This window comes from Caretta caretta, chromosome 2 (genome assembly GCF_965140235.1).
Source record: "Caretta caretta isolate rCarCar2 chromosome 2, rCarCar1.hap1, whole genome shotgun sequence".
NCBI lineage: Eukaryota > Metazoa > Chordata > Testudines > Cheloniidae > Caretta > Caretta caretta.
This window is the reverse complement of record NC_134207.1, coordinates 236,834,535-236,861,456: the sequence shown is the minus strand read 5'-3', so window position 1 is coordinate 236,861,456 and position 26,922 is coordinate 236,834,535. Positions and strand designations below refer to the sequence as shown.

At 42.6% G+C, this 26,922-nt stretch overlaps 2 protein-coding genes across 12 annotated transcripts in view; one reads left to right on the top strand and one right to left on the bottom strand.

The window, feature by feature from the left end:
* The window catches only part of PDSS1 (decaprenyl diphosphate synthase subunit 1), a 42,808-nt gene extending 17,788 nt beyond the window's left edge, over positions 1-25,020 (bottom strand). The window contains exons 1-4 of one of the 7 annotated variants that reach the window (XM_048837855.2): positions 24,652-25,020; positions 19,841-19,905; positions 18,850-18,973; positions 18,285-18,415 (exon numbers count right to left, since the gene is read on the bottom strand). In XM_048837855.2, coding sequence (XP_048693812.1) covers positions 18,285-18,415; positions 18,850-18,973; positions 19,841-19,905; positions 24,652-24,792 — 461 coding nt within the window. In that variant the 5' untranslated portion in view covers positions 24,793-25,020. Of the gene's footprint in view, positions 1-1,664; positions 1,763-3,489; positions 4,282-4,307; positions 4,405-18,284; positions 18,416-18,849; positions 18,974-19,840; positions 19,906-24,651 lie in introns of those variants that run through there. The other 6 variants (XM_048837854.2, XM_075125931.1, XM_048837858.2 and 3 more) reach the window with 6 other exon arrangements.
* A 357-nt stretch (positions 25,021-25,377) lies between these two features.
* The window catches only part of LOC125631337 (protein nucleotidyltransferase YdiU), a 56,471-nt gene continuing 54,926 nt past the window's right edge, over positions 25,378-26,922 (top strand). For all 5 annotated transcript variants that reach the window (XM_075125930.1, XM_075125928.1, XM_075125929.1 and 2 more), the window contains exon 1: positions 25,378-25,999. In XM_075125930.1, the coding sequence (XP_074982031.1) occupies positions 25,789-25,999 (211 nt within the window). In that variant the 5' untranslated portion in view covers positions 25,378-25,788. The remainder of the gene's footprint in view (positions 26,000-26,922) is intronic.

The following is a 26,922-nucleotide window of genomic DNA, read 5'->3' as shown; positions in this document are numbered from 1 at the left end:
ACCAGCACTTCCCTCTCCCTGTTGCTCCTGGATGCACTGCCTTGGTGTTGGTTGCTGGGGCCACCAGCAAGGGTTGGGTCCTGCCCACCTCTGGAGATACCTGGGCCACAGTGCAGGAGGACCAGGCAGCCGGTGAGTTCCCCACCTTCCCAGGGGCAGTGGGGCTCAGGCTTTGGGCTTGAGCCCTGGGGTCGAAGGCTCTGACAGAGGGGCTTCAGATGCCATCCCCAGGCTCCAGCTGCGTGGCGGCAGGCCCCAGGTTCTGGATGCAGTGCTTCAGGCTCCACCCCCCGCTGCCTCCCCCGATCCACCATTCAAGGCTTAATTTGTCCCCAGGCTTGCCAGAGCTGAGTAAGTCTGTTGTGAAAAGTGATATTAACAAACATTCAAGTATCACTTTTCACAACAGACTCACTAGTTAGCAATAAATAAATTACAATGATTTGGACATGTATATATGCATATTTATTTGTTTTTCCTAAAGCTAATTACGTATTTTAGGAAAAAGCATGAGAGCAGCCACCAAAAAATTTGTCCTGAGAACCCCTGGTCTAGAGTGCAGTAATGAGGCACCAGACTACATGATGCCCAAGGACATCTGGATCCAAAGAGAACGCACTCTGGAACATAGCAACAAGGATACCAATCAACTTTGCAGAAGACAGTTTTAAAGGGATGCCTCAACAGCTGGACTGCAGACCCTTTAAAGTCTGCCTTATCTTCACTGTGCTCCACACATGGGAGGTCTGAATTGCAGACTCTCCAAAGCTGGTTGACAACTCACTAACATCTGGAGACATGACAAGCAAGCTTACAGATCTGTATTCTAGATTTGAAAAAGACACAGAACACAGCCTCCAAGGACTGCTGAACTAACTTTCTTGATTCCTTTAAGATTGTGGGTGTCTTCAGAGACTGAGATAATTGGGATTGTATTGCATCATTCATTATATCGGAATATGACCATGAAAACTTATCAGCCAAAGCCACACATTGATTGGCCAATTAAGTCTTTTGGATGATGTCACACCAGAGATTTAACTCCATGGTTCACAGCTGCTTATTTATTTTTTAAAGAGGTGAGGGGAAGTAATAAGAGAACATATATGGGGTTAGCTGGTGTATAGAGGTCACAATGAGGGAGCAGGAAAAGCAACATTTTCAAATCATTCCCTTCCTCAGAAGCGCTAACCTGCTTTTCCGGCAAAAGTCTGAAACCTTAAAAACGAGCCAATCATACAAATTTCCAGCAGAACCAGAATAAATTAAAGAGAAAACATAAAAGATCTTGTAATCACTTCAACTCATTATAAAAGGAATTTAAGTCTCGTTGCACATGGTTTAAATACATTTAAATTTAATAATCAGCAATGAAACTGGAAGGTGACATCTTGCCAGTCTGCTGACATAGGTGCCAAGATATTACCCTATTTTTATGCAGAGCACCTCATAGCTTTTAGTGGGGAATTTTGCATGCAAAACAATGGCAGGATATGGTCTGTAGTTTGTGAAAAAAGGAATCATTGTTCAGTATAAGAATAAAAGCTGGACACTTTCATGGTTGTTTTAAGATAGCTCTAATATGCATTAGAAACTTTGTTAGTTCAACACTTTAGTATAAATATTTTTCCATAAAATTATTTTTAGTAAATCATACAACTTACCTTAAAACAACTGTAAAAGTTTCCAGCCTCTTTCATGCATTCAACTGCTCATTGGAATTCCCTGTGTCATAAACTATGTCAGCAGACTGGACTTCCTGCTGGAAAGTAGCAGTAAAATGGCAGCGCTCATTGACAAACCAGAACGATTCAACGGTATGAAGATAGCACAATAGTGACAGACATTTCAAAAGCAAGTTTTGAAAGTTCTGTTTTAAAAGTACAGTTCTTCTCTGAAAAGTGACTTTGACTTTAAAAATGGCATTCTAGGGTTCATATTTACGGTGTCTCTGATTTCCGTATAAAATGTGCCAATTTTACAAGGAACTTAAAAAAAATTAGTATTTCTGAAAACTCAATCTGGACATCAAGCAAGGTGCTTTCAATCTCACACATCAGTAACAGTAATAAAGGTTCTGCAGGCCAAGTTATTCCCTCTGTGATGCTACTGGAAACCCTGATAGGAGCATAGTAAATTTTGTTGATGATGCTCAAGAAATAATAGGAACTTGGTCATTCTCTCTTAGCAGCTTTCCACTCTGCCATGCTAACAGAAGGAAAAAATTTTTTAGTGATTCAGGTCAGCAGATAATGCTGGATACACACAGACTGACTGAGGATGACGGTGCCATTTTTACAAAGTTCTCAGAGTAGAACCACACCACCATTTTACATATTATTTAGTAAATATGTGCAACCTTAACTGCCTTTTTGTGTATGTGCATTATGATAGCTTATAATTACACGATCACATTTATTTTTTTTTAAAAGGCCCTCTGCTTTGTTTTGTGCACATACTGGACAGACAATAAGACAGGTTTGTATAGTGAACTGGTGTTGGGACTGCAGTACCCTTGACCTTTTCTACTAGTATGGTGTGCAGTAGACAGAGGCCTGCTGCAAGAGGCAGAATGATGTGGGTAAGGCAATGTTTCTGTATGGAACTCATTATTTACAACTTCACAGAGCTTTGTAACACTCTGCCTGGTAGGTAAGTACTGCTATTCTGATTTTAAGGATGGGGAAAACAGCAATGGGTGGGCTGACACCCAGTCCTTATGCGCTGACCACACCTCTCAGAATAAGCTTTCATTCCCTGCTGGGAATCTGTTGCTGGGGAGGAAGTGTGTACTTTCAGGAGTGTAAACCAGAAGCTGCAAGGGTGCAAGAGGGAGTTGGGGAGGCATGGATTAGGGAGCTGTCAAGGCAGCTACCTGATGCAAACAGCTGAACAATAAGCAATGTACATGATGATTGTGAGGAAGTGAAGATGCTGTCAAGTGGTCTTATACTATAACAATGAATGGAGTGTAAGAACCCATATAGATTGGACAGTGACAGAGGCATCAGCTTTGTTTCTCTTGCCCTTTGAGGGGGTCTATCTCCCTACTTTGTTTCTAAGTCTCTTGTGCTCACCCCATTTTTCCCCCTTTGATATTTCTGTATCTCCTCCTCCTCCTCTTTTATTTCAGTCGCTCTCTGAAGCATGGCTACAGCAGAGGACATGCATATTTTAGTTACAAGCTATAGGTGGTGTGTCTGGGAAACCAGTAGAGTGCAGAAGCAGAGGTCCAATCAGACAAAGTGATAATTCTCTTTAGTGATAATTCTGTGAGATTCTCCTATTGTGCATAACTCCAGGAGGATGTGTGAAAACACAGGATTCACACAATCCCAATTTAAACCCCTTACCAGGACTCCAGCTCTCACACATAGAGATAAATTTCAACAGTTAAAACAACAGACAAAAAGCTATTGCACAAGGGACCTAAACACTAAGGTTTGTATTTACGGCACTACGATCTTTAAGAGACAGGAAAAATCATACCATCGCTGAACAATTTGCATACTTCATCCACTGATCCTGTAATGAGGACACAAGGGATCCAAAATATTAACTGAGTGTGTAATTTTCCTTGCAGTGGCTTGGATAATGTGAACTTGCTGAAGGAAAAAGAAGAGGCTAATTTACTGAGAATAGTTTGGGGGCCTGTTTTTTTAATTGTACGAAATATGACCATGCCATCAATCATGCAAGCTGTTCTGTGTGGGTGGATCCCTGCTTCTGCATGGAGCTCCAGTAGGATTCTGCCTGGGCACTGGGATCCATCCATGCAGAACACATACCAGAATTAGGGCCTAAGATTGTGTAAACTGATGTTCTGCTATTTTAACGGATACAGCGGGATCATTTTCCTTTCTACTGCTATTTACACAGCAAACAAGATTTTAACAGTGGAAAATATGTTGGATGCAGAAGGTTGTACAAGAGTTAGGACTGGCAGTTGGAGAAGAAGAAAATGAAATGCAGTGTCAGTAACACAACCCCTGGAGGCAGAGAGGAGGGCTCAGCTGATGAAAAGCAGAGCAAACTGTCTGAAGGACAGTGCCAGGGAAGGGAAAGATGAAGAACAAAAACCAGTAAAAGGGACCACTGAGAAAGTGGCAAAAAGAGATGAAAAAAATCCACCTGAAAGTGGGAAGTTACTTTTCTGTAAAAATTCTGCTTTTCTGAAGAGATCATCTGACAGGAGTCACAATCCTATATCTTTGTTTCTTTGCACGAGACTAGCTGAACTCTTAGCTCTCAAGAGTTTTTGATCTTTGAGAGGGCAGCAGTAGCATGGTGAAGTATAATCAAGGTACCCTATTAATATTTGTGGGCTCTCTCCCCCTGCCAGATATAATGCTGCCCTCCAACTGTTCCAGTCAATTTCTTTGATTGCACAGAGGGGTGAAGCTCCTAGAAAGAAAAGTAAAGTAAAAATGATCATTAAGATAAGACAAAAAATGCTTCAAAAGGAAAGATAAGAACCATGAGAAAAACATCTCAAATAGGTAAACTCCAAACATGAAAGGGAAGCGGATGCGTGTATGAGACTCACCCATGACGACATTTTCAGAGAAGCAAAACTATAGATTAATAATGTTCCCTTCTCTATAGGTACTATCTGTGCAGGATTCTCACTCTTGGATAGTAAAAAGAAATAACTTGCCAAAAGGAAATGAAAGCACAGCTGTAAAGAGCCGCAACAACAAAGCTAATGACTATGTGAACAGGAAATACATGTTTGTGTATACTTATCATATAGTATACAGTGACTCAGAAACCTCTCCCAAGTTCAGCATCAGATTAGGTATATGGCCTGCTAGAAAGACTTCAACACTGGAGAAAAGATCCAGGCAAAACTTGCAACTCATAAGCCAATATCACAAAATAGAACAAACTTTAATTTTTGGTTTGACCTCCCCTAGCCTGGAAACATGTATCAACATGAAAAACAGTATACTGCAGACTTGCATAAACGTACATATATACATTGTGTAAAGTCATCTAGATTTACCTAGAGAGAAAGGGGGATGCAGCAAGGAAGAAGAGAAGAAAGTGAAATCTTGGTATTTCATTCCTTTTCCCCTTCCAAAGCATTTCATTTTTCTCGCTACCCAACATTTCATTTCCAAAACATAGACACAAGGGAGGCAGTTACTCAGCCTGTCGGGACACAAACAGCTAGAATAAGGTAGGTGACAGACGCCTGAAATATCAGAAATGGTTCAGGAAGCACTGACACTGACTGCATGAAAATCAACAAGCAAAAGGTGCCAGGGACACCAGTCTCCATGCCAGAGCTTTTGCAATGAGAGAACAGGCATCTGCCTCAGCACAAAAAGCACTCCAGTATGCCGAGAATCATACTCCTGCTGAAATGGGGGAAGGAAATGCCCGAAAACTGGTACAGAGAGTTTAATGTAGGCATCCTGTCTCACCACAGAGGAGCCTGTCCATGTCTAAAGGAGAACACCCCCCCAATCCCTCCATGTTTCTTCAGGACATTGAAGAACGGATGGCAAAGCCCACACCAGATCATCTGAGTTCATCTTCAGATTTATCAACCCAGTTTTAAAAAAAATCAAAAAAAAAATCAGCACCCACTTTGATAAGAGATTTTTCAGTTGCTCTAGTCTGTGTCAGGAATAGAGCATTAAGAACATTGTATTGCCACCACCAACTGAAGCAAGGGAAAGATTGAAGTTAAACTTATTTTTAAATTAGTAAAAGTGGAGTGGTGACAATAAATCATAATGTTAAGATGAATATAATGTGTAACTGATTAGAATTATAAGGGTTTAATAATAAAAATAGTTTTGAGCAGTTGCAGCCAGGAATAACAAGGTGGTGATCACAGGGAATCATGTTTGCGTATGTATGTTTGTTTCTTTGTTATTTATATATATAAAGTTGTCATAAGAACTTAACAACAGCATCTTGCCTGTGACTGGCCATCGTATACGGAATGTAAGGTATCTCCCCATTGTATAATATTGCAATGTTGGGTACTTTAATGTGTTTGTACCAAGGAAGTTTACTTTGCCTTTTTGATAAATGCCTTTTGAAAGAATGTATGATGTTTTAGATTTATTGTGTCAAAGTTTATTTTTGTTTTCAAAAGATTGCTGCCTGTCAGTCCTTTGAGCAGAAGGCTGTATCCATGTCCTCCCAAGGGTCAGAGTTAGTCTGTCCTGGGAGTTTTCCAAAGATCAGAGAAAAACCCTGGCAATTCCTCTAGGGCAGGGCACCTCCTTTCACTTACCAAAACCAGACAAATTGAGGATTCAGTTAATGATCTAGGCAGGCCATTGTGGGGGTACTTTAAGTCTGATTTTGGGGGTAACAATCTGGTGTCCCTGGGTAGGCCCATAGCACTATTTGAAGCCTTATGGGAGGTATAGTACCCCCTAGTGGATAGAAGGACGATTGACACCAGGAAGTGAAATTTTTTGTTTTTACTTATTTTAGTAATTTGTTTTTGTAAGCTAGTATTCTGAGCACTGAGGGTGAGCAGCCCCAAGAAAGGGGTTCTGTCCTAAAGAGACAAATACTAGTAAGTATTAGATATTGATGTGTTGAAAGCCATTGTGTTAAGTCAGAATGCTCAGATTATTGCCACCCAGAAAGAGGCCAGTAAGTGGCACAGTGGAAACAAAAACCGTTATGCAGTGGAGGCTGTGATCACAAAGATAGAGGAAGAAAATAAGATTAGCCATGCGGTCTGTCAGTACCAAAAATGTACTCCAGAAAGTGAGCTGCAACTAAGAGAAAGAGTGATAATGGCTATAAAGGGGCCAGAAGGGAAAAACTGGGATAATAAGTTCGCTAAATGGTGCAATAAAGAGGAAAAGATGGGTCTTTGGAGTAACGATTTCTCCGGTTATACTATGAAAGGGATAACCCCAAGAAGCTCCCTCAGAGACTTTGTGCCATGGAACAAATTAGGGTATTGGGCAAGTCCACAGGTACCCTAAATTAGGAGTACAATAGCAAGTTGGTTGGCTAAAATGTCTGATATCTGTGAAACAACAGGAACAGATGTCTCAACCATGGTTGCAAAAAAACTAAGTAACCCTTGTATGTTTAAGTTAGAATCCAAAAGGTTAAAAGATTCCTCAGACCATGTTCAGCAATTGCCCCAACAGCACCTGGAATTTTGTTTTAGGGAGAAGGCTCAGCTTGAGAAGTCCACACTACAAGAAAAAAAGGTTTAAGGGATGAGCTGCAGATTAAAAAGCTGCAAATCACTTGTGATAAGCAATGGCTTAAAATAAGGCGCAAGACTGCTGCTTAAGGAAAACTGTCACAAAGGCAGAAGTAAATGTGGTTCTGAACCCACAGAACCAGCAGAGTCTGGCTAACCATGCATATTGCCAACAGGAAGTGACTTGCTTGCAGGAAGAGCTGCAAGCTATACAGGTAGTAAGCAGCACAGCTCAGGGAAGCGGTGTTGTGTTGAGCATTAAGAAAGTTGCGCTCAGAAAATTGGAGGAAAAGAACAGGGTTAGCCCAGTACAAGTTCAAAAAACTTTTCTGAGATAGAATCCTGAGTTGATTCAGGGAGGTACCATTGTGTGTAATGTAACACAATCTGAAGGAACATTAATTTCACAATTTGGTTTAACAATGAAAACAGTAGTAATGTTTCATAACTTAGATGCTGCTTTAGTGTAGGACAAGTTGTAGGTAAAATACAGAAAGGATGCCCACCCCAAGGAAAAAAAACCTAAAGAGGTATCAGTGGTAACCTTTCCAATAATGCTCCATAGGAAAAAGGAGCCAACATTGAAAACAAAATAAAGGGGAAAAATCAAGGAAAGAGGGCAAAAGTAAAAATGTTGCCTCTCATGAAAGGAAGAAAGTTCCTGATGTGGCTAAAAATTGGTTTGGAGAGAAATGTTGCAGAATGAGCCTAGGGATCAGATCCATCGACTACCTACCGAAGAATTGGTTTGGAGATTAGCCAGCCATGAAATAAGTATACCTACAGCTCCCACACACTCCAAAGATCAAGTATAGGGAGGCCGAGCACCCCTATATCCCTGGTGTCAGCAAAAGACCATGCTGACTTAGTGACACATTTAATACAGGATATATGGGAAGACCTACAATAAATGTGGTATTTAATAAGGGAGCATTTGGACAAAATATGCTAATAGACACAGATGCCACTTTTTCTTTAATTAGCACTAAGAAAAATAACTTGTTTGGATCCCCAGTAGCAATAAAAAGATTGCAAGAATTTAATGAGGCAGCAAGCACCATTTAGCCCCCAATCTGTTTTCAGTTGGAAACAAAATAGGGAATAGGACAATTTGGCCTAATGATCCTAGATGACAATGGTATAATGGGTATAGATATGTTGAGAAACCACCAAATAATAGTAGATTTAGTAAATAAAGTATTGTGTGAAATACCCCAAGGTAATACCTTAGAATCGCCAGTTACAACAGAAGGAGGGCAAGGATTGGGATCAAAAGGTTTTTTTAAATATTAATAGCTATCAGACGAACAGTAGCTTCACATGGGGTAACCTCATTCCACGCCATAACTGCTCAGGCAATCTCATGTCTTGCACAACAGTGGGTAGTTGGGACACCCCCAGATGAGTATCAACCTAGGGTGTTAACGGATCAATGAATGCAAGTTGTTGAAATCTATTGCCAAAACACAAACAGATAGCAATAGCACTTAAGGCAAACATCAACTAAATGGATAAGAAGATCGGACCAATCCTACACCCACAGGAATAGCGAATGGGTGACATGGTCATGTACAGACATGTTAAAGAAAAGGATAATGTGCTTAGTTCAATATGGATGAAACCAGTAAGAATTGTAAACAAGGCCAGTCCTACAGTTTATCACCTAAATATTCTCCAAAGAAAAAAGTACTGAAGTGGTTCCATTCATCTCAATTAAAAATTCTATAAAATAAGTTGAAGCTATTATACTGTTAGTAATTTTAATAAGTTTTATTTGATAGGGAGAAAAAGTAAAAGCATAGTAAGATACAGCAGGAGAAAGCATGGTACGAGTTCCTCCCAGAGCTTACAACACAAGATACAGAGGAGTTCGTCAATTCCTTAGCCACGGTTGAAGTGGAATACCCGTATCTGAGAGCAGAGCAACATCCCAATGTAATAGCAACACTATCTGAGGATAACCAGGTGAGACCACTAATAAACATTAGTCTAGGAAAAAATTAGTGTAGGAAGGAAAAATTCAGCAGTTATGCTATTTGGATACACGATCAACATATTCAATATTAAATATTCTGGGGAGTTCCATAGAACTGATCCCATATGTCACACTTGAAACGAAGGCGATTAGAGGAATATATGTGATCGAGAGTGCCATTCCGTTGAGTATCCCACTAACAGTAGACGTGGGAAATAGGAGGGTGCAAAATGTTCGATTCAGGCTAATGGAAATAGGGTTTAATGGATTAGGAATAGTAGGGATGGACATTTTGAAGCCAGTCCAATGTTCAGTAGACTTTGTAAATAGGATATTATGGGCAATGGATTAATTAGTTGATTTAAGAAATGTAAATAGTTAAGGTTACATTTAAAATGTTGTTCAATAAAATTGTTATAAATGATACTCACAAGGGAGAAAAGGTGTCTTTCGGGGGGAGGGGAAAAAAGGCAAGATGATTACTTTTTGGTATCAGTAGTTACTGGATTCTGCTATGGTGGTGTGAATTTGGAAGCTGTAAAGCGGACAGCGAAAATCCTGTGGAAAGAACTCAACCAAATTGCTGCCAACAGTAATGTTAGTTGTCTCTTTATCTTTCCAAACCAGATAGTAAAAATATAGAAAACTCGGTAGTCAAGTTCATAATGGGACCTGTAAGTGATGTAATGATGCAAAATTCACATAAGTGTTTTATCTCATTCGTCCCCTCCAATAGTTGGGGTATTATAAATCCCCATGATTTCCCCTCACCAGGAGTAACAAGGTGTGAGTGGATAGTTAAAGAAAGAACAGGCATAATATTGGGAAAAGCAGTTAAAACTGGACAATGGCAGCGTATCCTAGCAAATGGGTTTGGACTATTTTCACACTCTAGCAGCCTCTTGTAGACCCAAGCAGCCCGAACACCACGCCTGTTATAGCTGCAGCACCAAGAAGTATATTCAGGCAAAAGAAAGGAAGAACAGCATCACAATGGTATGCAAATGATCCATAGGAATGAATAAGGAAGGACGGCGTATAGTCCACCAGATTAAGGTGGTAAATATAAGGGGTGACCATACCTAATGGGGAACCTCACCCAACCTGTGGGATGAAGGAGAGAACATCCAAATTTCTGCAGTTTTAAGTGGACAAAAACGTCAATGGGTATGGACAAAAGAGGGGAAAACATGGGCACATGTAACTGACAATGTCAACAGGGCAGAACATGCCTATTACAAACAGTGGCCCTGGAAAAGATAAACCTATGTTATGGTTTAAAGGGGTCTGCATCAAGGATTAAGTAAATATACCCACATTTTGAGGGGGAATCCCCCATGTGTTTTTATGGCATGGTATGCCCCTAGGTGGCTAAAAGAAGAAAGGGAAACCATACTATTAAGTTAGGCCCATAACAATACCAACATGAACAATGCCTTATTTAATATTATTAATCCACAAGGAGGGTACAAGAGAACAACAATTCATTTCATGGCTCAGCAGAAGGTCATATCAAAGACTCACTTAAGCTTGTAAACACCATGGTATAAACAGATAGATAGAATGAAACAATGGGTGTAAAAAGTCATTATAAGTCAAGTTTTGTTTTCCTATTGGTGTGAAGATAGTAGAAATATAACAAGGAAACATGGAAGTGGAGCATGAAGAATTGTTGGCCTTAAAAAATTTAGTAACGTTTCACCATATTAGGGGTATCTAAACCTAAGCAAGTTAAAATTGGTCCTTGCATAATAAAAATGGATGTTAGAAGGCAATTAACACTAGATCCCACCTACTCAAAGAAAACAGTGGTAGATTTTCCTCATATGAATATCTCATCCACACAACTAGGGTGCGTCAAATACATAGTATCGCTCTTTACAGCAGGGGTGGGCAAACTTTTTGGCCTGAGGGCCACATTGGGGAATAGAAATTGTATGGAGGACCCCGAATTTTCATAAAATTGGGGTGGGGGTGAGGGCTCTGGTTGGGGGTGCAGGCTCTGGAGTGGGGCTGGGGATGAGGAGTTTGTGGTGTAGGAGGGTGCTCTGGGCTGGGACCAAGGGGTTTGGAGGGGGATCAGGGCTGGGGCAGGGATGCGGGAAAGGGGTGCAGGTTCCAGCTGGGGGTGTGAGCTCTGTGGTGGGGCTGAGGATGAGAGGTTTGGGGCGCAGGAGGAAGGGATTTGGAGAGCAGGAGGGGGATCAGGGCTGGGGCAGGAGTGTGGGGAGAGGCTCGGGGTGCCGGCTCCAAGCGGTGCCTTCCTCAAGCAGTGGCATTTCCCTGCTCTGGGTCCTAGGTGTGGAGCAGCCTGCGACCCTCAGAGCGGGGCCATGCCGTGGCTTCTTAGAGCCATGCGGTGTGGCCCCCGACCCAGCACCCCGGCCGGAGCAGGGATGAGCCCCGTGGTGTGACCCCCAACCCGGCGCCCCGGCCAGAGCTTGCGGGCCAGCTTAAAATGACTCGCAGGCTGGTTGTGGCCCATGGGCCGTAGTTTGCCCACCCTTGCTTTATAGGATGGAAGAGATGGTAAAACTTTGTTTTTTACCAAGAATCCCTGCTAAGAAAGTGAAAAGAGATCTGCTAGACATGGCTTGAGGAGGAGCAGGAACAGGTGTCAGAGTACTAAATAGTATAGACGTAGAAGTGCTGGCTAACAAATTAAATGCAGTGGGACAGCACTTAGGAGCTCTATCTAAACCCCTGAAAACATCTCTAAATGAGATAAGTAGTAGTCACCAGAGAATAGCTAGTTTACTCCCTAGATGGGAAAAGCTACAAGAAGCAGATCACTTAGCAGTATTACAAACAGTGGAAGTATTACAGAGCAATGTGTCTATGGCACTAGCTTATACACAAGCACAAACACGGACTAATAATATGGTAAAAGACATTATAAGGGATGGAATGATTTGGGTGCTACTGACATCCTGGCCAAAGGGTGGCTGAAGGACTGGCTAAAACAAAACAAATGATGTGTTGTGATCAGCCCTCTCTCGGTGATCGATCAAGATGATCAAAGAATGAGTGGGATCCTGCCTTCAGAAATAAGAAGTGTAATGTGGAAGCATGCCACTGTTTCTGAGCAAAAGTTGTACCCTTGGTGAAAAATTGTAAATTTTACATATGATGTACAATTAAAACAAATTACCATCCACATAGTAATAATGTCTGATGCTCAAACAGAATGGATATCCCCTATTGTGGCATTGGGACTAAATCTTAACAAGAGCATAATGCAGCCAATGGAACAAAAATTATGGGTTATAAAGCAAATCTCTGTATGGACAACTGTGGAACCTGAAGTTTGTATGGAAAAATGTGGTATTGGATACATTTGTAATCACGATGCTGTGCAACCATACAATACGTTTAAATTCAGAAAAGGGAAAGTGTGACTATGAACTAGATCCTTTTCCATTTCATGGATCTGTAGTTGTGTATATAGGGAACAAATGTGTATGTATTAGAAGATGGTGTGAATGGTCTGAAGTTAATCATTTGTTTAATATAACATGTGATTCTCATGAAAACTAATTTCTATATAATATAAATTAATACTATTGGAGTGGCGATAGTAAATCATAATGTTAAGATGTATATAAATGTGTAATGGTTTATAAGGGTTTAATAATTAATAAAGATAATTTTCAGCAGTTACAGCCAGGAATAATAAGGTGGTGGTCACAGGGAATCACAGCCAGAAAAACTAAAATGATGGTCTTGAAGTGATTTGGCAAATAGCAAACAGGCAGGCTGAGGGGAGATAAAAATCACCCCAAAAACCTGAAGGGCGGGGTCAGTTGAGCATGGCATCAGTTTTCAGTAAGGCCCAGCTTTGATTGACACATAGGGTTGTCAGGCGTCCAGTTTCTGAGCAGAATGAATGGTCGAAAAGGGACCCTGGTGGCTCATGTCAGCACAGCAGACCGGGCCATTAAAAGTCCAGTCGGCCGCAGTGGCCGGCTCCATGCAGCTCCCAGAAGCAGCTATTATGTCCCTTTGGCTCCTAGACGCAGGGGCAGCCAGGGGGGCTCTGTGCGCTGCCCCCACCTCAAGTGCCAGCTCCATTTGGCCAGGAACCGCGGCCAATGGGAGCTGCGGGAGCAGCACCAGTGGATGAGAGCAGCGCGCAGAGCTGCCTGGGTACACCTCTGCCTAGGAGCCAGAGGGACATGCTGCATGCTTCTTGAGAGCAGCCTGAAGTAAGTGCAGCCTGGAGCCAGCAGCCCAACCCTAAGCCCCCTCCCGCACCCAAACTCTCTCCCAGATCCTGCATCCCCTCCCACACCCCACCCTCTTGCCCCATCCTGAGCCTCCTCATGCACTCTGAACCCCTCAACCCCAGCCCGGAGCACCCCACACCTTCATCCCCAGCCCCACCCTAGAGCCCGCAGCCCTAGATGGAGCCCTCACCCCCCAAACCCCCTGCCCCCTCCCACACAGTGAATCCCTAATTTCTGGTCCCACCCCAGGCCTGCACCCCTCCACCACAGCCCGTACCCCATCCCACACCCCATCTCCCCTCCCACACCCAAACCCCCTGCCCCCTCCCACACTCCAAACCCCAAATTCCTGGCCCCACTTAAGAGCCTGCACCTCCAACTCTCATCCCCTCCCGCACCCCAACCCTCTGCCTCAGCCTGGTGAAAATGAGCGAGTAAGCAAGGGTGGGGGAAAGTGGGCAATGGAGGGAAGGGGAGGGATGGAGTGAGTGGGGGTGGGGCCTTGGAGAAGAGGCACAGCAAGGGTGTTTGGTTTTCTGCAATCAGAAAATTGGCAACCCTATTGACAGACGAGTTTAGCAGCTGTGATTGGTTCATAAGAACAGACCAATCTGGGAAGGCATAAGGATGATTGGTGGATGGGTATGCTAATGATGATGATTAAAAAACCAATTAGAACAGGCTAAAAACTATATATAAGGCAGGGAGCTGAAAGGCTTCATTCAGTGTGAGTGGGAGGCACTGGAGCAAGTGAACATTAGGAGAATCATCAAAAGCTGAAAGATAAGAGCTGAAATCACTGAAGAAAGAAGAACCAAGGCAAAGCAGTTGGAGCAGTGGCAAACAGAGCAGAGGCACAGAAGACTGTGGAGAAGTATGACGACACTCACATAAAGAATAAGAATGTATGAATGTGTATGCCTGAGATAATAAAGCCAGATGTTTGTGTACGTATGTTTGTTATTTTAAGTTGTAATAAGAACTCCCTGTCAGCATCCTGCATGTGACTGGCCATCGCATGCAGAATGTAACCACTTAAAGCTATTTCCCATTGTATAATATTGTGGTGTTGGGTACTTTAATGTGTATATGTGCCAAGGAAACTTATTTTGCCTTTTTGATGTATGTCTTTTGAAATAATTTAATGTTTTAGATTTCTTGTATGAAGACAGTGTGTCATATAAAAGTTTATTTTTGTTTGCAAAGATTGCTGCCTGAGTGTCAATTCTTTGAGCAGAAGGCTGTCTCTGTGTCCTCCCAGGGGTCAACACAGTTAATCTGTTCTGGGAGTTTTCCAAAGGTCAGAGGGAAACCCCTGATAAAACCCTGGCGATTCCTCCATAGTAGGACACCCCCTTTCAACTACCAAAAACAGACAAATTGAGGATTAAGTTACTGATATAGGCAGGCCATTTTGGGGGTGCCTTAAGTCTGATTTTGGGGGTAACAACTTCTTCTAGCTGTGACACACCAGTAATTCTTGTTTCACTGAGTACTGACATGTGAGGGATAGCGGGCTTCACACCTGGACCCACAGCTCCCCAGGCAGCGCTCAGACTGTGGCATCACCCAGTAGCTCATCGGAACCAGTGGAAAAGGGAGCTTGCAAAGCTATAGCTCTCAAAAGGTACCATCCATGAAGCTCCTGATTGGGAGAGATGTGCAGCCTCATCAACTGGCTGGGATGCACTACTTAAGCCAGAAAGAGGCACAGAAAGGTCTTTAAGCCACTAGGAGAATCCTTGGCTGGCTATTACTACAGACCCTGCCTACTTGCCCGATTCCTGAACCGTGCTTTCCTGTCTCTTCCTGCTATCCTTACCGCAGGCACCTGTCTATTCCTGGTTACCTCCCTTACTCCAGATCCTTTCACCTGCACCCTATCCCTGATGCTGACTCTGGCTTTGACTCCTAACTCTACCTCCCGCTCTAACCTCTGGCTTGGCACCTGACTCTGATTCCATTACACCTGACGACCCATGCACAGTCCCTACAAGCAATAGCTATATTGTACTGCATCAATATTTTGAGTATAGAGCTCCAATGCTCAGATCCACCACCTCTGTTGAGAAGTTTGTGAACATTCCAAGTTACAAACTTTATTTGGGTCCACAGAAAACCTGGATGAACAGTCAGGTGCAGCACTCTGATAAGTTCGGGTATAGTACGTGCTTTTTAGGGATTTTTTTCCCCATTCCTTTCCCAATTTGAGGACAGCAGCACTGTCCCTAGACAAGACTGCTGTGACACCTAGGAAGGATACAAACATGGCATCTACACCAGTCTACAACCAATGACCATCACTCCCAGGCCACCTGTGTGCAGGATTCTAAGGACATCCAGCAGCATCCTCTCCCTGTCGGCACGCCCCTATCACACAGTACTTGGATTATGAGGTCGCAGAGTCAGTGTTGCATTGCTGAATCACCTGCACTGTGATTGGATTATAGTGGGAAAGGTGTGCGCAGTTCCATTCCCACTATCTCGTCCATGCAAGCCATGTGCCGTACAGAAATTGCAACAAGCAGCATAAACATGGATTAAGTTCAGCGCGCCTTCTTCTAGCAAATGCTTTGACACTTTACAGTTCCTTCACATTTCCAGTTACTTTGTGAAGGGCAATTAGAAGCTTTATCTCCAAGGGAAAAAAAGGAGGGTGATACACTGGGAGAAGTGCCAGACCAGCCAGAGAAACATGTGCCAAGCACTGAGGTAGTCACCAACCAGGGTGGATAAAATCAGATTTTTTTTTTTTAATTTAAATTGGATTTTTTTGATAAAATGCTTTTTGAGGAAAACACCTATCTAAAGATAGTTTTCATTAAGATACATTATAGCTCAAAGATATCTCACCATGGAATAGGGATTATAAATTCTAATTCTATAGCATGAGACAATATATTCATGTAATGTTTAAGAAAAGTTTTGTAAATGAGTTCCAATAGTTCATGGATTAGGCACCCAATCTTATGGGGTTCCGGGGGTTTCTGTATAGATAAATTTAGGTTAATCTCTCTATGTACCCAATGGGACTCAGTGCTCAGGCTAGAAGATACCATCAGAGATGCTTAGTTTTGCAGTTCTCAGACTGTGGATTTGTGTGTCCAGAAATAACATGCTTGTTAACAGCAAAAAATGTTTTTAAATAAATACTATAGCTCGATAGATGAGAAACAACAGACCTCAACCCTATTGTCCCTCTGCAAATTTGTGTACACAAAGTCAATCCCTTACCTCTCTCAAAGTGCAAAGTTTCAAAAAGTTCAATGAATAGAAGATTGTTGGGGGCGGAATAGATCTGGAGAAGGAGAAGAAGTCTGGAGATAAATGTGAGAAGCGAGGGACATACACTTGTTTTGTTAAAATATTATACGTTTGTTGTTGAAGAAAAAAATCCAGAATACTTAACGTTGTTGTTTTAGTTAAATAAAACAATTTAAATGTCTGTCTGGTGATGTTCTCCTCCTAATACAGCCTGGCAAGAAAATCCTCCAAATATTAATGATTAACCTGTTGAATTGGAGACAGTTCACCTCCCAATAACTTCATAAATATCTGCTTCCATTACCTTTGGTAAATGAAATAACCAAACAATCATTCATTTTCTGATACAGCTGTAAAACTAATCTGAAAAGTTTTCAAAATAAATCACTGTTTAAAAATGTATAGTGTGTACCTTCTAAAAATGAAACGTACATCTATCTGTGTTGTGAAGAATAAGTATTAAAGTTATAACAACTAACAAGAATGCACTTTTATGTAGAAAACCATGATTAAATCGAGTCTTCCTGACTAGTGATTTAAATCATCATTTAAATCAAATCCACCCTGTCACCAACCCAGATAGGCACTGAACCACAAAACAAAAACAAGCAAGTGGCTTACCAAGAAGTAATGTGCTCAGTAGCCATAAAACTGCCTAACAAATTTAGATGTCAAGGGATGGGAAAATAAAAAACCATGAATGCACCACTGAAGTACACAAAAATGCTTGAACCAAGGGCCTCAGAAATTTAGAATAATCAACTGGACTTGACTAAGGGCTGGGCTGGAACTGACAAATGATATCTAAATGATGCTTCAACCCTCCCTCTTATATCAGCAACAGTTTCTGTCCTTTGCTGAGTACAGACAGGAGGAACTGTCTGGAAAATAGGTGGAGGGCAGCATTTACAACCAGTACGGGTAATGTGAGAGAGCCTGTACAGGGCCTACATCATATTCTACCTCAAGGGCCAAACAACCTAAAGGAATTATGCCAGTTTTGAGCTAATCCTGATTTCTGGGAGTGAGAATCCTGCACAAATGATATCTGTAGAGAAAACAGTTTTTCTCCTAGTTTTGTTTAATCTTGCTGCATAGACTGTATGAAAGGTACTAATTGCTTCCAGGCCTGTCGTGTTTAAATATAAAATACTATTTTCCCTCCCACAATAAACAAGTTCTTATCTATGACAGCAGTTAGTAGCTATAAAGATGCTTATAAATAGAATAGTAAATAGTTTGGGTGAAGTGTAAACTGGTTCACTGGGTGATGTGTGTAGTAATGATCTATTTATGTTACAAGATGTGACTATGACCAAAATCTTCACAAATACTGGAACTGGGGATTCTTTTTCCCTTCCATAGCTACAACAGTACATTTCACAATTCTACTGGAAAAGTGCACCAAAACTATTTATTCAGTTCCAACAATAGAGATCATTGCTTTGTGAGTGTAAAATGTACTTAATGATACAAAATAAAATTGAAGTTTCATGGGTCACCTTATTGTTTTGATGAAGTCACTAGACAAATTTTGTGAAATTTTAACAAATGATAGGTCTGAAAAATCTTACTTAGAGCTTATATTTGTCCATACCAATATATTTTAAGACCAGGGACTCACCCAGAGTTATTATGGTGAATATTGCACGCCCTTGCCATTAGCACCACAATCATTGGTCGAAAGGCTTTCCCTTTTCCATCAAAGTAATATTCACACATTTCCCTAAGTTCTGCTGTAGATACAAGAAATTCCTGTAAACAGAACAATGTATTAATTTCAAAGATACATAATCAACCTGGATTACAGGTCAGGAACATGCATTCAAATCTTCTAAGCTAGTAGTTTGGTTTTTCTCCCTACAATTTATGTTGGAATTGGTTTTAAGACTATTTCTCATGATAACTTGGGGGAAAAATGATTAAGAACAGTGAAGTACACTAGATAGTGGAAATAGAGAGTCATTTTTCTGCTTCTATCAGTTACGTAATGATTTCTTCTTCACCTTCATTTTAGATTAAGAGCGGATCTCATGACAGCAATACACGTAGACTATCAAGAGAAATCTTCCGTCAGTTACTATGTTTAGAGCTTTGGTAAATTTTAAAGGGAACCAGATGGTTGCATTTAACCGTTTTCAATGTCAGAATCATTACATTTTCCTAAAGCATTCACCAAAACCTCCTACCTTTTTAATATCCTCATACAGATTCTTTAAGTCTTTCCGACCAAGTTTAAAAGGGTCCTTGTATTTTTCATCAGTAACTGTTTTACTACAGCTGCACGTTCGTGAGGTTGTTGTATGATGAAACCTGGCAACAGTATGATCCAAAAGAATTAAGATGGTTAAAAAATGGCTTTTTTCTGACTTTAGACAACAGAAACAATTCATGAAGGCTCTTGCCTCCCCAAAAATACTTTCAGCCAGCACAGTGAGGAGTTTAGCACGGCTACATGTCAGGATATGTTACATGTGACACAGATTTTAGAGTGATGTGTAAAACGCAGCATTTGAGAAAATGTGTTCAGTAAACTAGAGGGGATTTTTTTTTAGCAATGCCATTTCTGTTTTCCTTTCCTTGACAGCCAATTTGCAGGTGTAGTCAACACTTGCAATTTGGTGCCAACAGAATGACTTTACCATCCTATTTTTTTAATAAAGAAAGTGGTTTCTATTTTGGAGTTGAATATATTCTACACTCTATGCAGCTAGTCACTCTGGCCAACCATGTCTACATCAAATTCAGTCCTACAAGTAGGACAGAGAGGCTGAGCAATACAAAGAGTCAGAGCCTCTTCCTGGATATGCCAGGATCGATAGGGAATGAGCCTAATTTCCTTGAGGATCCCAGAGATCCACTGAATTTGAGGGTTATACCCACACACTAGGTTTCCTCTATTTCAACCTCAGGACCTTACCTGAGCTTTTTTCACTGCTGCAAGTTTTTCAGGATGGGAGAATTTCAGTCTACCTTCATGCCACATCAACAGAAAATGTAATATGACCTATATTAAATTGGTCTTGTACAGACTAGGGTGAATAATCTCATTTTACAGTCTGTTTTAATAACCAAGGCATTAGAGTTTAAAATCCACAACTTCACCTATGCAATCTACCTAATATAATTACTTCTTTACCTACTTGAATTGTTACCTAACAATATGGATCTTCAACTTACCGCAAAAATATACTACGAATTTTTGGAAATGACAAAACTGAACTTCTCCCCAGAAAATAATGCATCTGCAGAAAGAAAAGACTACTTTTACTCTAAAAATCAAAATCTTTACATTCAGTGGAACTATATGATCATTAAGAAATACTTGTTCATTAATATTTAGTTGCAGTATTTCCTCGTGTAGATAGTTGTAAAACCCAGTGCAAAGGCAGTATTGCGATTGTTTCCTTACACATGATGTGGTATGTACATACACATTGCCAGTTAACTACTTACTTGATAAGCTGACTCCTGCACATAAGAATGCTGAACTTACTCACCCCTTCTAGAAAGAACCAGGGAGGAACCTTTTATCTAGTTGATATCTGAAAGCTGTACTAGCAAGACCCAGTCTATACACTCAGGGGAGGCACAGCCTCCTTTCAATAGCTCATTATGTTGCAGGTAGATTTGTGTTGAGCTGCCCAAGGACAAGAGTGGCTGGCATGACCCACGTTGGTATTTCCAGGAACCGCTACACTAATAATAATAATAAAAATAATAAAAAAAGGTGTGCATCCTCTGCTTTCCCCTAAAGAGGTTTTAATTCAGTGTGCCTCCTACCTTAATTCCTTGTGCACAGGGAGCAAGAAAGAATACTGTACCACAGTAGTTCTTAACCTTTACCGCAGCCTGCACCCCTTTGGTTCCCAAAATATGTTCTCGCACCCCTTATCAAAAATCGTTGAAGTAGGTCAGCTCTTTAAACCTACATATATTTTTGTTTATATATTAATCGTTAAAAATGTATAATATTAATAAATGCATAGGATTGATTAAACAAAGTACTTATGTGCCTGTGCTTAATTTGTGTTTTCGATGATTTACCTTCGAAAAAAACTGGCATGTCCTGCCCTCCCAGAAAGGGCATCTCACACCCCCAGGGGGTGTGTGCACCCCAGGTTAAGAACCACTGCTGTACAGGCTCTAAACCCTCACCATCCACCCACCCTTCCTGGAAAAGTTAAAAAATAAAGAAGTCAGGCCTAGTCAAGAAGTGAACATTCAAAACAGCACAGTTCCCGCTAAAGGTGAAAATACCAATGCCACAGGACTCGCTGTGAATCCTGCCCCTCGTAAGATCTCGCTTCGGGAGGAACAAGGACAATTCACTGGACATTTGCAGATTACAGTTGCAGCAGCTGCCTACTGTGGCATATCCATGATTGCAGTCTCTTTCAGTGGACAACTGGTGTCCCATTTCCTTGTAAGTGCCACAAAATGTCTGATGGGGAAAGGGAAGTTTTGCTCCCCTAGCTCCCCAAATTGCACTTCAGGAGCAGTGCACGTAGCTAATTACTTAAGTGTTTTCCTCAAAACACCCCATGAGAGGCAATGACTATTTGGTGGTTTATATGAGAAACCTGAGGCACTGGAGGCAATTTTTTTTTTTTTTAGTTTTTAACCTCAGGTCACACACACACTAATCAGTCAATACAGGCAGCACTTCTCAGTGCGGGTCAAGCCAACACCATGACCTTGAGAGATGGACCTAAAACACAACCATAATTAAAAAAAAACAAAAAACAAAAAACCTATTTCATTTTGACTACAAAAAATGTGTAAACTGTATTTTCTTGCTAAACAAACCCAAATTATAGGTGGTAATGAAAACACTGGTTAATTAGCCTAGTTCTCCTAACGCAACCATAGGAAAACCTTTACAGGGCCTTCTTCCCCAACAACAAGTCCCCACCCTATAAAGACTTTAATTTAGCACGAGTAGTCTTGTTTCAGGGCATAGTAAGGAGGATCAAGGACCAGGGGAAATGAAAATCCCCCATCCCTTTGCAGGGAAAGGAAAGCTGAGAGAAGCTTAATTCAGGCTGTGATTGCAGTGGGACTACTCGGGCTTAAAGTTTAGTATGTATGTTTGCAAGACCGGGACCTTTGCATTTGTGTCTAATCTATTAAACTACTTTAAAACAGGGTGGATAAAAATCAATGATTAAAAAAAATAAAATAAAATCAGACTTTATTTAAATCGGATTTTTTTTTATAAAATGCTTTTTGAGGAAAACACCTGTCTAAAGATAGTTTTAATTAAGCTACACTATAGCTCAAAGATACCTCAACACGGAGTAGGGCTTATAAATTCTAATTCTATAATGTGAGATAATATATTCAAGTAATGTTTAAGAAAAGGGCAACAAAAATTATTAAGGGTATAGAAGGCTTCCGTATGAGGAGAGATTACTAAAACTGGGACTTTTCAGCTTGGAAAAGAGGCGACTAAGGGGGGATATGATATAGGTCTATAAAATCACAAGTGGTACAGAGAAAGTAAATAAGGAAGTGTTATTTACTCCTTCTCATAATACAAGAACAAGGGGCCACCAAAATAAAATTAATAGATAGCAGGTTTAAAACAAACACAAGAAAGTATTTTTTCACACAAAGCACTCTCAACCTCTGCAACTCCTTGCCAGAGGGTGTTGTGAAGGCCAATACTATAACAGGGTTCAAAAGGGAGCTAGATAAATTCATGGAAGATAGGTCCATCAATGACTATTAGTCAGGATGGGCAGGAATGGTGTCCCTAGCCTCTGTTTGCCAGAAGCTGGGATTGGGTGACAGGACATGGATCATTTGATGATAACCTGTCCGTTCATTCCCTTTGGGACACCTGCCATTCACCACTGTCGGAGGACAGGATACTGGGCTTGATGGACCTTTGGTCTGACCCAGGATGGCCATTCTTATGTTCTTATGTAAAAGTTTTGTAAACGAGTTTCAATAGTTCATGGATTAGGGACCCAATGTTATGGGGTTCCAAGGGCTTCTGCATAGATTATTTAGGTTAATCTTTCTATCTACCCAATGGAACTCAGTGCTCAGTTTACAAGATAGCATCAGAGATGCTTAGTTTTGCAGTTCTCAAACTGTGGATTTGTGTCTCCAGAGATAACATGCTTGTTAACAGCAAAAAATGTTTTTAAATAAATACTATAGATAGATGAGAAACAACAGACCTCTGAAAATTGTCCCTCTGCAAATTTGTGTACAGAGTCAATCCCTTACCTCTCTCTCAAAGTGCAAAGTTTCAAAAAGTTCAATGAATAGAAGATTGTTAGGGGTGGAATAGATCTGGAGAAGGAGAAGAAGTCTGGAGATAAATGTGACAACGGATGGACAGGCAGTAGAAACAAAAGCGGAACTGTTTGAGTAGCATATTACAGAAGTCTTGAGGTCTTTCTGAGTGTAGCCTTCACTGATTTGAGATCTACCATGCCATTCTCTCACTAGAAGGGAAAACCTATCATGGCAGCAGGCTGTAAAAGAGACCCAGTTTGGGAATATTTTAATGAAGTTCCTCCACCTGTGGGTAAGAAAAGCATGCGTGCAAAATGCAAACAGAGCAACAAAGAAATGCAAGACCTGGTTGCCAGAATGAAACATCATCATGAGAAGTGTTCCTTCTCAGGAGGAAGCTGAGTTGAAGATGATGAAAGGAACATGTCTGAACATGCAGGATCTTCAGGTTGGTAACAACAAGAATACACTTCTATGTAGAAATCCATAATTAAATCGAGTCTTCCTGACTAGTGATTTAAATCAATTTGATTTAAATCAAGTCCACCCTGCTTTAAAAACAACCAGTCTAGTTTTATATTAATTGTAGATGTAAGAAATACATTCCACTTATTCTGAACACCAGAAAACATTACTTTTTACAGTTTTCTTCTGCATTTCCACCTCCTTACCTTGAACTCTGGTCTACCTCAATTTACACATTTAGTTAAAGGGATCAACAGTGTCTTGAGGGTATGTCTACACTTACGACTGCATGTAGAGTACAAGACACTGCACGCCCAGCTAGCACGGGTATAAATAGCACCGTAGCTGGTGAGGCACCACTAAAGTGACTAGAATGCAGACATACCTAGAGTGTGTGTTTGTATACACACACACACACACCCCATGTCAGTGTTTCCCAAACTTGGGAAGCCACTTGTTCTGGGGAAGCCCTTGGCAGGCCGGGCCAGTTTGTTTATCTGCCGCGTCCGCAGGTTCGGCTGATCGCAGCTCCACTGACCACGGTTCGCCGCTGCAGGCCAATGGGGGCTGCGGGAAACGGCGGCTGGTACGTCCCTCGGCCCACGCCGCTTCCCACAGCCCCCATTGTGGGTACAATAGAAGCTGTCACATGACTGACTGGCCAGCATTCTCCCAGAAAAGGTGAGGGCTTGAGATTACCATGTTCTATAAATGTGTTTCACAAACAGCATATTTCTGCTCATGTTCACATGTGTCTTTCACTGACTGCAAACTGCCCACCACCCTGGTACACCAGCCCTCACATACCAACCCCCCATCTGAACATCCCTGTTCTCTGTACCATATAAAACATATTAAAATAGTTCTTTCCCCTGCTGAATCCCATAGACATACCATGCATGTGCCCTGCACTCCACATGTTCCTCCCTCCTTACCTTGCACCTCATGCCCCCCAGCCTACTAGCCCAGTACCCCTTGCACCCCATCAGCCCCATACCTAGTGCTCCTTGCACACCATACCGCACCCCACAGCCTTTAGTTCAGTGTCCCCCGCACCCCTTAACCCAGTGCCCCCCGCACCCCCCATGCCCCCTAACCCAGTGCCCCCCGCACCCCCCCATGCCCCCAACCCAGTGCCCCCCGCACGCCCCCTAACCCAGTGCCCCCCGCACCCATCGCCCTCTACACACTCCTTAGCCCGGCGCCCCGCGCCCCACCCCGCGGTTCCCATTCATTCCTGTGACCTCTAGTTGCCCGCAGCGCCGCTCGCTCACCTCGGCTCTCCCCGCAGCCCGCCCCGCGCAGGGCCCGCAGCCGAGTCGCGGCCCTGCGGCCTCCAGCAAGCTCCGGAGGGAGCCGAACGCGGGCGCCCGGGAGAAGCAGCAGCAGCAGCGCCGCCACCACCACAGGGCCATGGCGTCTCCCAGCGCCGCCGCCACCCGCTGCGCCTCCCGGCCCCGCCGCGACCCGGAAACGCTGCTCAGCCGCCCTTTCCCCCGCGGGCCGGGTCCGGGCAGGGCGCGGCCGGGGCGGAGCCGCCTTCGGGGCGGGGTGGCGCCGTGGCGGGGACACTGCGCGTGCCAGCGGGGCGTGGGGAGGGTGAGGAGCAGGGGCAGCCAGGCCCCATCCACAGCCCTACGGGGAGCCGCCCACCCCTGCGTCCTCGGCCCCTGCAGCCAAGCGGGTCCCCGGAAGAAGATACCGCCCAGCGCGGGATAGCCACCCCCCTCCCTGCCGCCCGGAGCGGGGCACAGACCAGGGAGACGCTCCCCGGCAGGGGCAGGCAGATGCCAAGTACTTCCGTGGCGTGACAGGGCGTAGCCGTGCCGCCAAAGCGGACGCCGGTTTTGGCCAGGCTGGTCCTGGGGCCGGGCTTGTGCCTGCTGCCGTCCCGTCTGTGGGGCGCCTTGCCCCCTGGGCTGTGGCTGGGTCACACGCGCTCCGCGGGGGCCCTGTCTCCGCTGGCGCGTTGCCTGTTTTCTGAACTGAGCCTCTAGACTGTGCTGGGTCAGGCCGCTGAGCCCGGTGGGATGGTCAGGCCGTCACGTTTTTAAAATGTTGGTTTTTTTTTTTTTAAACCTTCTCCAGACCAGGCCATTTCCCGGCACAACCAAGTCACCTGGAAACCATTTTTGTGCAGTTCTGGAAAACGGTTTCAGAACAATAGGCAAATTGCCACTGTAGAATAGATGGGGCTAGAGAGATGAGGAGGGAGAGAAAGTGAGGGAAGAAAATATCTCTAGTTTATAAATTAAATATATTAGAAGGGAGCACTGTAATCCTCTAGTCTGACCTTTTCCCTGCCTGAAGGATCTTTCCTGCAGAAGAAGAGCTTTGGTCCCCATTACTACTGTTTTGACTCCTGGGTCTGTACTGACTGGCAATCTTTAAAGCAAAGTTCCAGTGTCAGCATGTCCGGGTGCCATGGAGTCGCCCAGTTCCTCACCTGGGTGGTGCTGATCTGTCAGGCTGGATGCTGCCTCCTGGATTCCATAGGTGCAGCAGGGAGTTTCAGGGGAATTCCTGTCAGCAATAAATCAAACCTTGACCAAGGTTATTGTGAAAGAAAAAGAAAAACAAATAGTCTTAGTATGTGGAGCCTTTCTTCAGAAAGCCTCATAGGTACATTTTATATTGCACAACTATTTCTGTTTGCTGGACTGTGGTCTTTGTTAAAATGCTTATTAAATTTGCCTGCAGCTTTATTTGGAAAGAACTGGATTTGGTGGTTTGGGAGAGACAGCGTCAAGCTCATGTACTACTTTTAAAATTACAACCAACATTGACCACAGCAAACTATTTAGTCTTTTTATCCTTGTATTAGAGATCTGTAGCTGTGTTAAACAGTACCACTTATCCAGTAATGGGCCAGGGCTGTCCCAGTTGTGTATTAATGCAAAATTGGTTGTGTCTACAGGATTGCATGCAATAGTATTTTGTAACATTGAACTGCAGGGGTAACCTACTCAGATACTAAAATTGTATGTGGTTATAAAAACACACAACAAAAGTGCACTCTTGGACAACCCAAAACAGATTTTTCAGTGGCGCTATTTGAATACCACTTCTAGGAACAAATTTCAAGAGTTATAAATATTTTATTAACGATCGCTATATTTTTTGTGAAAATGTCTATTAGGAAATTTAACACAGGTACATTTAGCAAAGGATTGTTAAATTACAGTCGCAAAAATCCATGGAAAATGTAAGATTACTTTTAATACTAGGTTTCAGAGTAGCAGCCGTGTTAGTCTGTATTCGCAAAAAGAAAAGGAGTACTTGTGGCACCTTAGAGACTAACCAATTTATTTGAGCATAAGCTTTCGTGAGGTACAGCTCACTTCATCGGATGCATGAATGCCACAAGTACTCCTTTTTAATACTAGTTTGCTGTCATAAAACATGCTATTTTTGCACTCCTGTCTCTAGCCAGGATGGGAAGTAGCCCTAAGGGAATATTTGAATTTGGAGTGGACAGGCTATGCTGCAGCAAGAGCCACAGACTGTGGGCCCTGCTAAGGCTGCTTTGCACTACACAAAGCAGA